Source organism: Pediculus humanus, genomic scaffold (genome assembly GCF_000006295.1).
Source record: "Pediculus humanus corporis 1103172108287 genomic scaffold, whole genome shotgun sequence".
In the NCBI taxonomy this organism is placed as follows: domain Eukaryota; kingdom Metazoa; phylum Arthropoda; class Insecta; order Psocodea; family Pediculidae; genus Pediculus; species Pediculus humanus.
In genome coordinates this window covers 23,553-38,924 of record NW_002987856.1, presented here as the reverse complement: position 1 = coordinate 38,924, position 15,372 = coordinate 23,553, and the positions used below count along the sequence as shown (strand labels likewise).

The following is a 15,372-nucleotide window of genomic DNA, read 5'->3' as shown; positions in this document are numbered from 1 at the left end:
GAGTCAGGAGAGGCAAAATGGTGAAGAAATCATATTACAATTTTGGAAAAGGGTTTGTTATTGTTTTTAATTAAACAAATACATTTTCAATAATGAATTGTTTGAATATAATTTAAATGTTTAGATTCCAGAACAAGTAATCATTTGCTCGTTCGAATCTGCATTGAAGCAATTGTGTTCGTTCACAAGAAAATCCCGTAGGAAAACACCCTGGAATTCCATATTGGATATAGGAGATGTTAAAATAAGCATATCAATGTACAAAAAGGTTAGTTAATTTAAACAAAATGTCAAAACAAAAAATTTTTGCTATCATCCATTATTTGCTATTCAAAACCCAAATTCTCTTTCTTTCTTTCTTTCTTTTTTTTTCAGACGGATCCAAAAAATTCGAAAAAATTTGACACGAAATATTTAAAATCAAACGATGATGATGGTGATGATAATCCAACGCAAAATTATGAACCATCGCAAAATTCTCAAACGGTACCTGTCGTAAGAGATAAAATACTCAATTACAAACCTGAATCTGTGAAAAATAAAGAATTGATGGATGTTGAAATAAGTGAAGATGATACTATCGAAGGTTATCGTTACGGAACGACCGTTATTCCATATTCAAGTACGATGCACCATCATTATCTCTTCTATGAACCGCCAAAAAAGGCGCCATTTTTTTAAAAGTTTTTGGTTTTTTTTTTTTCCCCCAGGAGATGATAAAACAATAATGGAATATAAACCCGGACGTAAATCGTTGAGCGTCATCGGATTTACAAACATGTCATCCGTTCCGTATTATTTACTATCCGGAGAATGTTCTTATGTCGTCACGGGAAGAGATAAAGACGAAGTGAGTTTTGACTTTTTTTTTTTTTTTTTTGCAACGTCGACCTTCTGACATTGCTGACCTCCTAATATTTTCCCCATCTTTTTAGAATGCGGAAATTGCTTTGTCGGCAATCGTTCAAGCCATGAAACAAATGGAATGCGTTGGAATCGTTAGAAAAGTTTACAGCGATGATCGAGGGTTGTCATTGGGTATACTTTATCCTTTCGTCGAAGAAATTTATTCGAACGATAATGATGATGATGATGGCGACGTTTTTTCTAAAGAAGTAATCAATCGACCTATGTTTTTCTCAGGGGGGAGGGAGGGGGGAGCAAGGGGAGTTAAGGGAAAAAGAAAAATTTTTTGCTTTGTACTTTGAAGATTTTTTTCTTTGAATATTGTTTAATATTATTATTATTATTATTAATTTTTTCCAGTGTCTTTTATTTGTCGAATTGGCTTTTCAAGAAGAAATGAAATCAATAGATTTTCCATCCCTGGAAAATTTGACGAATAATATAACCAAGAATCAGTTGGATGCCATCGACGATTTGATCGATAGTATGGATTTAATGAATGCGGAAAAGTTAATAATTTATTATTATTATTATTATTATTATTAATATGCTGGAATTAGAAAATGAGATTTTAAAATTAATTTTTTTTTTTTTTTTTTTCCAGGGATTTACGTGGGGAACCTTGCGAAGCATTCGATTTGTCAAATTTACACGATTTCAAAGAGCAATTTTTTCATTATTGCGTCATTCAAAAAGGATTACATCCGGAAAAACCTCTGCCGGAAACGGTTCCTCATCATATAAAAAATTACGTGAGGTGAGTGTCGTGAAACCGATTTTCTTTTTCAATAATAATTTTGAGTTTTCTGTTTTGTTGTCCCGTTGAAATTTCAGGATTCCCAAATCGGTAGAAGATAAAATGAAGGGGCCGATGAAGAAAATAAAAGAAAATTTCAAAATAATTAAAATGAAAAGAGCGGAGGAAAATTTGAATGGGGAGAAGAAAGAAGGTGCGGAATCGGAAGGAGGGCGAAAAAACGTCGGACGTCATCATTTCAATTCGGATGACGTCAGAAGGGAAAAAGATTCGATTAGGGGGAAAATCATGTCGTTGTTTGCCAAATCTTTTCCTACGGATAATGGTAACCCTTTTTATTGTCGAATACAATATGTATATAATTATTATTATTATTATTATTATTATTATTATTATTATTATTATTATTATTCAATCTCGTTAATTTTTTTTTCTTTTTTTTCTCTTTGCAGAATTGAACGAATTGTTTCTGGAAAGTTCTGAGGGAACGATTCCAAAGGAGGATTCGAATTTGTCGGAAATTTTCAAAAATGTTTATTTAAACGTACGAAACCAGTACCTGAATAAAAATCCTGATTATTTCAATTGGTGGATACCGAAATTTAAAAGTTACGCTTTCGCCGCTGGTGGGATCGTTGAAAAAATTTGGAATGATTTAGTTGCAGGTACGCCCCCCCCTCCCCATTTTTTTGCTAATGTGTTTGTCTTATCGTGACGTAATAAAAGAAAAATTTATTAATTAATTTTTTTACTATTGCAGGTAATACGGGTTTGATATCGGAGGAAGAAAACATTAATTCGAACGTAACGAAAAGTCAAGCAGAAGATTTTTTACATTCGCAACCATCTACTACGATTTCTTTGAAATGCGATGACGATTCGGAAACCGTCGATAAGACCCAACACGGAACGTCTCAATCCGGCATCGAAAAGGAGATTTTTATGGTTTCGCCGTAGGGAGTCCATTTGAACCAAAGGATTAAAGGGAATGCAAGAAACGTCAAATCATTTAAAGGCAAATAGTTCAATTTTATTTAAAACTCTTTTCATCATTTTTCTTATCATTATTCTAATCACAATCGTTTTCTGCTTCCAGGGGACCACTTCGGAGGGATAAACGAAATCGCGTCAAGGAGGAGGGGGGGTCACATTCAAAACGGCACAACGTCAAGGACACCGTCATCGGAGACTTCACCGGGGTCCGGAGACCTCACCCCTCATCCTCGGGACCGGAGACTTCACCCCTCCTCTTCGGGACCGGAGACCTCACCCCTCATCCTCGGGACCGGAGACTTCACCCCTCCTCTTCGGGACCGGAGACTTCACCCCTCATCCTCGGGACCGGAGACTTCACCCCTCCTCTTCGGGACCGGAGACTTCACCCCTCATCCTCGGAACCGGAGACCTCACCCCTCATCCTCGGGACCGGAGACTTCACCCCTCCTCTTCGGGACCGGAGACTTCACCCCTCATCCTCGGAACCGGAGACCTCACCCCTCCTCTTCGGGACCGGAGACTTCACCCCTCCTCTTCGGGACCGGAGACTTCACCCCTCATCCTCGGAACCGGAGACCTCACCCCTCCTCTTCGGGACCGGAGACTTCACCCCTCATCCTCGGAACCGGAGACCTCACCCCTCCTCTTCGGGACCGGAGACTTCACCCCTCATCCTCGGAACCGGAGACCTCACCCCTCCTCTTCGGGACCGGAGACTTCACCCCTCACCCCCGGGACCGGAGACTTCACCCCTCATCCTCGGGACCGGAGACTTCACACCTCACCCTCGGGGTCTCCTCTTCTGCGTCGGGGTCTTCTCTTCTGCGTCGGGGTCTCCTCTTCTGCGTCGGGGTCTCCTCTTCTGCGTCGGGGTCTCCTCTTCTGCGTCGGGGTCTCCTCTTCTGCGTCGGGGTCTCCTCTTCTGCGTCGGGGTCTCCTCTTCTGCGTCGGGGTCTCCTCTTCTGCGTTGGGGTCTCCTCTTCTGCGTTGGGGTCTTCTCTTCTGCGTCGGGGTCTCCTCTTCTGCGTCGGGGTCTCCTCTTCTGCGTCGGGGTCTCCTCTTCTGCGTCGGGGTCTCCTCTTCTGCGTCGGGGTCTCCTCTTCTGCGTCGGGGTCTCCTCTTCTGCGTCGGGGTCTCCTCTTCTGCGTCGGGGTCTCCTCTTCTGCGTTGGGGTCTTCTCTTCTGCGTTGGGGTCTTCTCTTCTGCGTCGGGGTCTCCTCTTCTGCGTCGGGGTCTCCTCTTCTGCGTCGGGGTCTCCTCTTCTGCGTTGGGGTCTTCTCTTCTGCGTCGGGGTCTTCTCTTCTGCGTCGGGGTCTCCTCTTCTGCGTCGGGGTCTCCTCTTCTGCGTCGGGGTCTTCTCTTCTGCGTTGGGGTCTTCTCTTCTGCGTCGGGGTCTTCTCTTCTGCGTCGGGGTCTTCTCTTCTGCGTTGGGGTCTTCTCTTCTGCGTTGGGGTCTTCTCTTCTGCGTTACGATCTTTGCTTTCTTCTTCTCTCTTCTGCGTTGCGATCTTTGCTTTCGTCTTCTCTCTTCTGCGTTGCGATCTTTGCTTTCGTCTTCTCTCTTCTGCGTTGCGGTCTTTGCTTTCGTCTTCTCTCTTCTGCGTTGCGGTCTTTGCTTTCGTCTTCTCTCTTCTGCGTTGCGATCTTTGCTTTCGTCTTCTCTCTTCTGCGTTGCGATCTTTGCTTTCGTCTTCTCTCTTCTGCGTTGCGATCTTTGCTTTCGTCTTCTCTCTTCTACGTTGCGGTCTTTGCTTTCGTCTTCTCTCTTCTACGTTGCGGTCTTTGCTTTCGTCTTCTCTCTTCTACGTCGTGGTCTTTGCTTTCTTCTTCTTTCTTCTACGTTGCGATCTTTGCTTTCGTCTTCTCTCTTCTACGTCGTGGTCTTTACTTTCGCTTTCGTCTTCTTCATTGTAATCTTCGTACTCTTCGTCTTCTTCTTGATCGTCGTCGTTATTCTCAAAGTACAATCGTAGTTACGTCCGACAGTTTTTTACTAACGTTTAATGTTATTTCATGCGATGTCCTTTTTCTTTATTTTCCCTCTCCAAGAGTTTCAAGTCTAATCCGAGACAGAAGATTTTTTAAATTGAAACAATTCCACAGCGAGATCGTGTAGTATCTGCCTCGGATTTGAATATTCGGTTATGTCATTATAGGGTCGAACGATTTGAGTGCATTCTTGTATGTAGTAAATTAAATTATTTTCTTCGTCGTAATTATCATCATCATCTTCTTTTTTCGGCATGCATTTATTCGTGATTTGTGCCAATCTTGTTTTATCCGAACTGAATGCCTCGTCCAAATCGAATAATTCAAGGGGTGGCGGTGGGAGTTCTCTCAAAACGGGTGGAAACACCTGAAAACAAAATTGAAACAAATAAAATTAATTAATTAATTAATTAATTTTTAACAATAAAGTTGTTTTAAAAAATAAAAAATTTTTATTTTCTTATATTAAAAATCCTTTCATTTAATTTTTACGAATTTAAAAAAAAAAAAAAAAAGAAAATATTTACCGCCGGTTGTAGTGCCGGTAATGGAGTTTCAAATTCGGGAGTGATGAGAGTTAAAGGTTCGTGTTTCAAACCTAAAACCTGGTATCCTTCTAACGCCAGTGAAACTTTATCCAAATTGACGGAAAACATTTTCTCATTTGCCGTTTTAAAATTACCAAGTTCTAAATCCTAGAAGAAAAACAATTATTATTATTATTACGATGGAGAAAAAGAGACAGAGAGAGGGGGGGGGGAAAAAGGAAAACTTACAATAGTCGGTCGCTGTAGGCAAACTCTGGGTTTTCCAACCAAACTCGATAAACTTGGTACGAACGTGTAATCCGCCACATCCGGATCGTCTGCATCAATTTGATCCAAATGAACGTCGTCGGTTAATAGAAATGATAAAATAACATTTGCAACATCCATATTGTTTTCTTTGTCGACGTAGGGATCAGACAGGAGCAATGATGAACCAACGACGACAAGTTTTCCTGTAACAAACACAAACACAAATATTATTAATTGAAAACAATATATATTTTCTCCTATTAATTAAGTGTTTTTATTTATTTTTTCCATTAAAAAAAAAAAAAAAAAAAAAAAAAAAACATCCTATAAGTGCATTTTATTTTACTTAATGTGAACATGATCGAAAAAGAGTTTTATTAAAATCGGAAAATTATCCTGATAGCTGGACATGGCTACATATGACGTAACTATTTTGATTTGTATAAATTGTGCAAACTAATCGAGTAATAATAATAATATCATATGCGAATATTACGAAAGCAAGCCGTTGAATAAAAAAGAAGCAAAAAAAAAAAAAAAAAAAAAATTTTAAATGTGTGCAAAAATACAATGTGGCAGGCAATGAACTACAAAAATTATATTGGTGACGTAATAAGTTATTAATAATAAAACCTTTTTGTTTAAAAAATGCACAAACAGGGCGTTGTAATGGTATTGCCACACTTCCACTCGAAAGAACAGCAATAGCAGGTTTAACCACATTCAGAGTTGCTCCAAATGGGTAAACAAATGATAATAATCTGTAATAATAATTTAAAATGAATAAAATGTAAAAAAAAGTTTATGGAACAACAAAATTATATATATAAAAGTTTTTCCTTTTTTTTTTTTTTTTTTATTATTGGGTTGGCCAATAAGTAACTGCGGATTTTCCACCCAACGGATAGTTTGTTCATTTTTTTTGAGTACGTTTACGTTTATGTACAAAATAGTGCGCGAACAAAAGACATTCAAACATGGGGAGCCAAACCGAACGAGCATTTCCTCCACATTTTCCTTTTTTATTTTTGAAAGAGTGTTAATGCTTCCCAGGCCAATAAAAAGTTGTGGGTCGTGTAGGGGGATGAAACCTTAATAGAACGGCAGTGTCAAAACTGGTTTGCAAAATTCCATTATGGAAATTATCCTTTGGAAAATGAGGAGCTCTCTGGGGGTCCATTGGAGGTTAATGATGAGCAAATAAAGGCTCTCATTGATTATGATCGGCATGGTTCGACAAAGGACATTGTAAAGAAGCTAGATGTGTCACATACGTGCGTCAAAAACCGTCTGCGGCGTCTTGAGTGCCAAAAAAAGCTTGATGCGTTACTTTGGGGAACGTTAGTTAACGAGGCGACTTGGTCTTTGCGATATGCTTCTTAAACTCAATGCGAATGACTCATTTTTGAAAGAATAGTGACCGGAAATGAAAAGTGGGTTGTCTATGATGACATTTTGAGTGAGAGATCCTGGTCTGAACAATAGAAACAGACTAACCAACAACTTCTAAGACTGACATTAACCAAAAAAAAAGTACCAGTTATCATTATGGTGGGTTCACAAAGGTACAGTCTACTTTGAACTACTGCCACGAAATCAGATCATAAATTCAGAGGTTTACATTCGACAATTGACAAATTTAAATGATACCATCCAAGAAAAACGACTGGAACTAGCCAATAGCAAAGGAATTGTCTTTCACCACGATAATAATGCCAGGTCCTCCCCCCTCTTTAGCCACTGGACAAAAACTACTGGAGCTAACTCGAAGTGAGAATCATTTTTTCCGATTCCTAAAAAAATTTTTTGAACGGACAAAAATTCCAAAAACGACAATGAGGTCAATCGTACTGCATTGGACCTAAAACTAAAGAGTTTTATGAAAAAAAAAGGAAATAATGATACTACCCGAAAAATGTCAAAAGGTCGCTAATAATAATGGACATAATATAATAGATAAAAATAATTTTGCATAATTAATAAATCGCTTTTTGTTTTCTTAAAAAATTCCTAATTACCTTTTGGCCAACCCAATAAATAACTGTGTATATCGATAATTATGAAGTATACTCACTCGTTTTCACATTTTTCACTGTCGTCATCAATATTATACTTGTTAGCATTTTTTGTTATCGCTTTGTTTAATATTCCATTCGAGATGAGACATTCTTTCGGATGAAAATATTTATAGTAATGTGTTCTCATGACGCAGTCTACAAAAAAAAAAAAAAAAAAAGTAAAAAATTAATGTAAAGAGACAATATGACAATAAATAGAAAAAAAAAAATTAAATAAGTAATAAATTATTACTTACCACTATTAATCATAATTCCAAATTCTTCTAATAAAAAATTAATATTAGTTTGATATAATTTTTCTCCACCTTCTCCAAGGGTAACCAAAACGCTTCCGCCATCTTCTATGAATGATTTAAGACAAAGGATTTCATGTTCAGTGAAATTATCGTTTGGACCCGTGATTACGACCAGTTTAATATTTTCCAATATCGACGATGATATTTTTTCTTTGTTACTAAATAAAAGATAATAAATAATAAAATAAATTAATTAAATCAAATCGATAAAATGTGATTTGGATATTGAAAAATTAAATACTTACACTATAACATTCCAATCGTCTTTTAATTTTCTATGAATCGTTTTAAAATGTGTATTTAATCGATAATTTTCTTTTTTAGATTGATCGAATAAAATTATATTTTTATTAAGCATTTTAAAACTCAAAAAAAAATTAAAATTAAAATTAAAAATTAAACGCTTAACACGACCACTAGCGATGAGTAATGGCAGACTACTGAGAGCGTTGTGACGATTACATCCGGTACTGCCAACTTAAAATTATTTCAACAAAAAAAAAAAAAAAAGAAAAATTTTTGCCGCAATAATTAATAATCGGAAGTTTTTTTTTTTATTAAATTGTTTCTCGAAACGTTTTATAAATTCGTTTTTAATTTTTTTTCTGCATAAACCTCCCCTTTTTTTTTTGAATAGAGAGAAAAAAAAAAAAAAAAAAAAACTAAACTTCTTTTGTTTTTTTTTCTCTAAATGTTTATTAAAAATTGAAAAACACAAAAAATTTTCTGTACAAACATTAATTAATTAATGAATGGATTCGTCTGGAATTAATAACTAAATTAAAATGAACACAACCGTATCAAGTTTTCAACAAAATTTATCATCCGATAGAAAAACCGTAAGGAAACAATAAATAAAATAAAAAATAAAATAAAAAAATTTTTTTTTTTTTAGTATATATATCGCGAGGGTTATATAAATAAAAATTTTATTCAGGTAGATAAAGTTCAAAAAGATGTAAAAAAATGGGTCGATTCTGTTGTCGAATTCAAAGCAAATCTCGATAAGAAAAAAAACGAACCTCCTCTCGAAAAACATTTAAAGAAAATTAAGAAGTTTAAAGTAAAAAAAAAGACAAGTTCCTCGGCATTAAAAGTCACAACACCCAAAAGTTCCGTAAGTTTAAATAAATAAATAAAATTTGTGTTTTAAATTTCCAACAACAACAACAACAAAAAATTAAACATTTCCTTTCGTTTTTTTTTTTTTTAAAAAAAAAAAAAAAAGGTACCGCGAAAAAGTACAAAATCTAAAAAACAAGATAAAGATGATAATAATTCAAAAATGGATAAATCAACGAATAATAATAATAATATAAAAGACTCACCGAAAATAGGTAAATTCGAACAAATAAAAGAAATATATAAAACCGTTAAACTTCCACATAATTGGACTTCGGGTGTTTCAAGCGGACGAATCGTGTTCAATAGAATTCATTTAACGACGCAAAATTCGCAACAGAAAATGGCCGTAGAAAGAAGTTTGGTCATAACGAAAGATTGCAACACTCACGTTTTGATAAAAGGCTCTGAAATTGTCATGAACAATTGGGAAATGCAAAAAATCAATTCCGTTGATGATGTGAAAAAAGCAATTAAAGAAATCGATTCTCTTAAACTAACCGACAACACGCCCGTCAACAATGTTAAAAATCCACAATGTTACATATTTACAGAGGGTCAAACTAAAACTAATAATAATAATAATAATAATAATAATAATCAAAATTGTAAACCTGAACCTGAGACATCTGATAAATTCGATTCCAAATCTAAAACTACGAAAAAGAAAACGAGTCCGGCGAAAAAGAAAACATCACCCAAACAAAAAACGCATTATAAAAAATAACAAACAAACAAACAAAACGAAACGAAACAACAAACAAACAACAAACAAACGAAAGAAAAAAAAACAACAACAACAACTTTTTGATTAATTTCACCGAATCTCATTTCCAACAATTTAAAAAAAAAAAAAAAAAAAAAAAAAAAATTTTTAATTTTTTTTCTTTTTCTTCTTTTTATTATTATTATTATTATTATTATTATTATTATTATTATTATTATTATTATTATTATTATTATTATTCTATCCCCTTTACGTTTTTTTTTTTTTTTTTTTTTTTTTTTCCAAAAATTTTAATAAAAACGGAATAATAAAACTTTTTTTTTTTTTTTTTTTGTTTGTTTAATAAATATTTATTAATTACTATTATCATTACAATAATAATAATAATCATCATCATCAATATCAATATTATTAAACAAAAACATTTAAAAAAAGAATTATTGGAAAATCATCATCATTATTATTATTATTATTATTATTATTAACATTATTCGACCTTCTTATTAAATTAATAATAAATTAAAAAAACCTAAAAATATTCGTTTCAATGTACAAAAGTTACGACCATACGCGTCATTTTACTTCTCCCCGACAAAAAATACTGAAAAATAAATTTTTGGACGGTTAATTATTAATATTAAATAACAAACAATACCTACAAACGAATTTAAAACAAACAAACAAACGAATGAAAATAAGAAAACCGTTTGGATGAGAAAGAGATAAAGAAAATAATAATAATAATAATAATAATAATAATAATTTTGCGCAACCATTTCCGTTTCGGCGAATCATTTCCATCACTTCCGCCGCGAAACAATAGGAAAATTGTTTGTTTGTTTTACGACAAACACGTTTTGTTTTTAAACAATCAACCGATTTGGTTTGATTATTTCTTTTGTTCGTTCATAACGAACCGGAAAATAAAACCTCCTCCTCCTTTATAATTTTAATTATAATTGACCTCCTCTTCTTCTGCTTCTTCTGTCTTTTTAAAGTTAGCAATGAGACAAAATTTTTCAACTCGTTCCCTGATTGGGAATTTTATTCTGATCGACTTGACATCGATGAAGGAGAGCGTCCTGATATGCTTTTCGTACGGCTTTACGATCCGTCGGTTTCCTGGATTCCGTTAATTTCATTTCGTCGACTTCCGATGAAATCCCTAATAATTCTAATTTGTTTCTCGGAAGCCATTGCCTGAAAAAAAAAAAAAAAAAAAAGGAAATGATCATTATCCTGGAATCGTGTTCGAACTGGACAAAAAAATTTTTTTTGTGAAAATTCATTTTTACCAGGTTCGTTTCGTGTCGAAAAATAAAACGAGATAAACAGGTTCTGTATAACTGTTGGCAAGTGCTAAAACGTCTGCTGGAGGAGCTGGAATAGGGACGCCGTTGTGAACGTAATTTCGCGGCATTTTCGGATTAATTATCTGAAATTTAACGGTTTTTTTAAAGGAAGCAAAAACTAAAAAATGAGAGTAAAAAATTTTTTAAATATTCTTACCAATGCCGGATACCAGGGGTAACCCCGACATTTAGCCCAAACTAAATCGAGAGGTTCCAAAACATGTTCCGGAGAAGATTCTTCTTCTTTTACCGAATCATTACCATTGTCGTCATCTTCCTCATCTTCTTCTTCATCGTCATCGTCATCTTCATCATCATCATCGTCATCGTCGTCATCTTCTTCTTCTTCCTCGTCTTCATTATCGGACGATGAATTTGCATTATTTTCCATTTCTACTTCGCTCCCAGAGGAACAACTAGAACTTCCTTCGCTCCCCGAGGAACAACTGGAGCAAGATGATTCAGTCTGCGTGTCTTCGTCCGTTTCCTGCGGTATGTCTTGAAAACGAAAGGAAACGTTATCACAAAAGGAAAAGTTTTCGAACGGGTAAAATTTATCGTGGTGAAATGATGATAAAATACCTCCTCCCGATCTGTAGACTCTAAAACTGTCGGAACAGGGAATCGATAATTCGTCTCTACCACCGGGAACGTTTTGGCACTTGCTCGAATTTGAACTCAAATTCTTTTTAGGTCTACCTTGTCTTCCTTTTCTTTTTTTTCCCGGACTGCTAGGGCTACTAATTAATAAAAATTATTCCTTTTAAATAAAAAGTTACGCATGATAACAAATTATTATTATTAATAGTAAAACCTACGCCAATCCAGACGAAATATCAGGTTTTTTAAAAGCTGATGCGGCTGCTTGTGCCTTTCTCGTGAATAAAACGGCAGTTCGCCTGTTCACTCCAGAAGGAGATACGGTGGCCGTATCACCATTTATAACGCTGGTCGATTTCACCGGTGTCGAAGGTTCGGATTTAAAAGGAGAAGAAACTTTGGCATCTGTTAAATTACTACTGTCCAAAGATTCATCAACTTTCATGGGTTTTGCATCCGATTCATCGTTTGACGAATCTCCTCTTCCTCCTCCTCCTCCTCCTCCACCTCCTCCTCGTAGCCGCTTACGCATAAGTCTTTTTTTCCCCGATTTCCTTTTCAAAGGCGACATCAAAGGTTTATTTTCACTACTTGAACTATCACTATCGGTGCTTATACCGTAACTTTCACTCCTACTCTCTTCCACCACCACTTCCTGTTGCATTTTTTGAGCTTCTAGCTTTTTTGACGAGTTCAACATGGCGACTTGACGTTTAAGCTTCGTCATTTCCATTTTAATTAACCTGCATCGTTTATTCTTGGCGAGACCTTGTTTTAATATTTGCGCTTGATCGGCTAAATTCATGAGCTTGATCATTCTTTCTTCCAAAGCCTAAAAATTTTCAAAATTTAATTATTATTATTATCATTGTTTGAGTTCGAGCCGGTTGACAAACAAATTCCGACTCACCAAATCATCAGATTTAAGACTTTCCAGTTGAGAATCTATTTCTTTGACCAATTTCTCTTCCGACAATTTGCTAGACTTTATTGTTCCGGGTTCTAAAAGAAGACCGGTGTCTTCATCCAATCCAGATATTTCGGCATCTTTTCGAGCCGCTCTTATTATCGCTCCTCCCTGATCCCGCATCCTAAGTCCTGCCCGATAAAAAATTGTATCTTTCGCGTTGTACGCCAAGCAATTCGATATCATCAAGTTAAAATCCATTTCCAAGTCGTCGATGGATGAATATTCGAAATTATCTATTTTCAATTTAATCGTCGACAAATCCATCGGTTGCTTCACAACATCCGTGTAATCGGGAACTTCTTTTAAATCCACCGGTTCCATAAATATGGCGTTCGTGTCCTTGGCGGAAATCAATTCCCAAACTCGCGTCAAAAAAAATTTCATAGGGCAGAGTTCAACCATGGAGCAAGCTTCTTTAGCTTTCGTATACTCGTTTTTCTTCTTTTCGCGCTTTCTAACCAATTCGCACAACAAACGAGCTTTCTCCAAATCCTGACGAAGACATTGAAGGTATTTTATTTGATGATAAAATTCACCCTGTAATGATAAACATCCATCAGTAACATGGATCGCATTGTTTTACGTTCAAAAATTTAAACTCCTTCAATCATACCAATTCGGTGATAAGTTTTCCATCTTCTCTTCTCGCCAAATGAGTACTCTGAAGGCGACGTAATAATGGAACGCCATTTCTAAACTGTCTCTTGAGAGTCCAATAAGCTATTAGCCTTTGAATAAATTGTGATTTTTTGGCTAGAGTTACGAGGGATCCTATTTCTTGTATTCTACGATTTTAAAATTAAAATTTAAAAAATGTACCTAAACGTTATTATTATTATATATACAAAATGAATTTACCGATCGGGCGGAATCGTGGGAATAGATATAACAGGTACGGCAGATCTTTTCTTAGCAAGAATTCTTCTAGCTTTCTTCATTTTTTGCTTCGATTCATCTTTTTCTTTGGGTGATGTTGGTAATACTGGAGTTTGAGGAATGCGAGGACGATGTTCGGCATCGGGTGGAGTGTGAACATCGCAGTAAGCTGTTTTTTGTACCATGATGGGACCGTGATCACTATTTGCTGAAAATGATAGGTTTTTCAATAGTAAAAAAAAAAAACCTTAAATGAAATTAATTAATATTATTAATGTTTTTACCGTTAAAGTTTTCTTTAACCGTGTCCATTTTCATAAAAAGACCTGTGTGTTGTGCACAAGTCACGTGAAACGCGGCATAGCAATTGGTCTTATGACACTGAATGCAAGCTCCAACACCTCTTTGTTTACAAATGTAACAAGTCAGCTTCCATCGTGCCGGAGGAATTGTTTCAATAGAATCTATAGGCTCAAGAAATACCTGAAAATTAATTTACTTGAAATTATAAATACACCAAGGTTTTTTTTTTGGCTCCAAAAATGCACGTAAAATGCTTACAGTATTAGCAAAGCGCACTTCTGGTATCCATAAAGCACAAACTACGTGGGCCCAATGACCACGATCAGTTTGTTTAAAAGCACCACCATTATTAGGACAAAGAACACAATCCACTGCTCTCGAAGGTGATTGAAGACATCTCCTGTAATAATAATAATAATAATTTTAAACTTCTAATTCGAATGAAATTTTAATATGAAATTCAGTTAAATTTTTCTCACCTGCACAACCACTGTCCTTCTGGTATATATGGCACTCCATAACAGTCTTGATGAACTGCCAAATTACACATATCACAAAATAAAATAACATTTGTATTTTGACATTCTCCATCCATGCATATACAACATACTGCATCATCATCAGCCATGCCACATTCTGTACTTTTGCTATTTGCCATCTGCAAAAAAGTTTAGTAATAGGTAATTAATACAAAATATTTAATGGTGGATTATAGCATTCATTAAACTAACAAACCTACCTGAAAATAAGATTCTTTTTCAAGTCTATCCATTAGTAACTCAAAGGTATCAACAGGCACTGGAGGCAAGCCAGCTTCTGATCTTCTTTCATTTATTATACTCAACCAGGCGCAATCTTCTTCATCTAAATCGTATTCTACCTCGCCATCTAGTTCATCAGGAGACCTCTCAATAAATCTAAAAGATAAAGATTAGTATCATTAATTGTTAAAAAATATTTATTATCTAAATCAATATTATACTTGACTATTTCACCTGATATATGAATTTGGTCTTGGTGGTGCATCGGGAATATTGTATGTATCCAGGATAACAAAACTCGGCTCTGGCAATTTTAACTTTGATTCTTCCGATTTAGAAATCATATCATTCCTATTGTTATTTCTAGCACTTCTACTTTCAATTGTTGAATATAATTTATCATATTCTTGTTTTGATATGACAGGAATCGGTTCATTTATTTCCACCCTAACAGCTCGACTATCAATTTCAAATTCGACAATTTTTTGTGCTTCTGCATAAGTAAGAACTTCTCTTATGACAGGAGTTAATAATTCTGATGTGTTAGTAGGAGGTTTCTGACTAGAACGTCCCTTCTTTTTATGCTTTGCTGGAGTTAAGAAAGAACCAGGATTATTATGATCGAAATTCATTAGGTGATATTGCATACCACATAAACTCCTATAAGTACGACCACATTCTGCAACTGGACACTGATAAGGTGGTGCTTTAGAATTTTTTAATTTTTTACAAAATTCTAACACATCGAAATCGACACCCATTTTTTAAACTCTGAAATAAAAAAAAAAACAAGAACGGATGTAATTTACACATCGCACTAAAAAACATAAAAACGTTAAAAA

General features: G+C 35.2%; 4 protein-coding genes across 4 annotated transcripts; 2 read left to right on the top strand and 2 right to left on the bottom strand.

The window, feature by feature from the left end:
* Window positions 1-17: 17 nt before the first annotated feature.
* Window positions 18-2,620, top strand: Phum_PHUM529370 (ku P80 DNA helicase, putative; the record flags this gene model as incomplete). The annotated part of the gene is made up of 10 exons (XM_002431395.1): window positions 18-56; window positions 125-268; window positions 376-622; window positions 711-850; window positions 936-1,115; window positions 1,267-1,415; window positions 1,511-1,663; window positions 1,741-1,988; window positions 2,116-2,328; window positions 2,424-2,620. 10 exons carry the CDS (start codon window positions 18-20, stop codon window positions 2,618-2,620), a joined length of 1,710 nt encoding a protein of 569 aa, XP_002431440.1.
* An 813-nt stretch (window positions 2,621-3,433) lies between these two features.
* Phum_PHUM529360 (ngd5/osm-6/ift52, putative) lies at window positions 3,434-8,177 on the bottom strand (the record flags this gene model as incomplete). Its single annotated transcript, XM_002431394.1, has 8 exons — window positions 3,434-4,121; window positions 4,753-5,015; window positions 5,176-5,343; window positions 5,425-5,648; window positions 6,079-6,206; window positions 7,520-7,658; window positions 7,760-7,977; window positions 8,065-8,177. The coding sequence occupies 8 exons, from the start codon at window positions 8,175-8,177 to the stop codon at window positions 3,434-3,436; spliced, it is 1,941 nt and encodes a 646-aa protein (XP_002431439.1).
* Window positions 8,178-8,604: 427 nt separating this feature from the next.
* Phum_PHUM529350 (uncharacterized protein) lies at window positions 8,605-9,661 on the top strand (the record flags this gene model as incomplete). Its single annotated transcript, XM_002431393.1, has 4 exons — window positions 8,605-8,658; window positions 8,757-8,931; window positions 9,157-9,498; window positions 9,609-9,661. The coding sequence occupies 4 exons, from the start codon at window positions 8,605-8,607 to the stop codon at window positions 9,659-9,661; spliced, it is 624 nt and encodes a 207-aa protein (XP_002431438.1).
* Window positions 9,662-10,687: 1,026 nt separating this feature from the next.
* Window positions 10,688-15,291, bottom strand: Phum_PHUM529340 (Bromodomain and PHD finger-containing protein, putative; the record flags this gene model as incomplete). The annotated part of the gene is made up of 12 exons (XM_002431392.1): window positions 10,688-10,868; window positions 10,964-11,103; window positions 11,178-11,757; window positions 11,839-12,452; window positions 12,531-13,127; window positions 13,204-13,375; window positions 13,449-13,674; window positions 13,751-13,949; window positions 14,028-14,169; window positions 14,249-14,427; window positions 14,509-14,686; window positions 14,765-15,291. 12 exons carry the CDS (start codon window positions 15,289-15,291, stop codon window positions 10,688-10,690), a joined length of 3,735 nt encoding a protein of 1,244 aa, XP_002431437.1.
* Window positions 15,292-15,372: the final 81 nt, after the last annotated feature.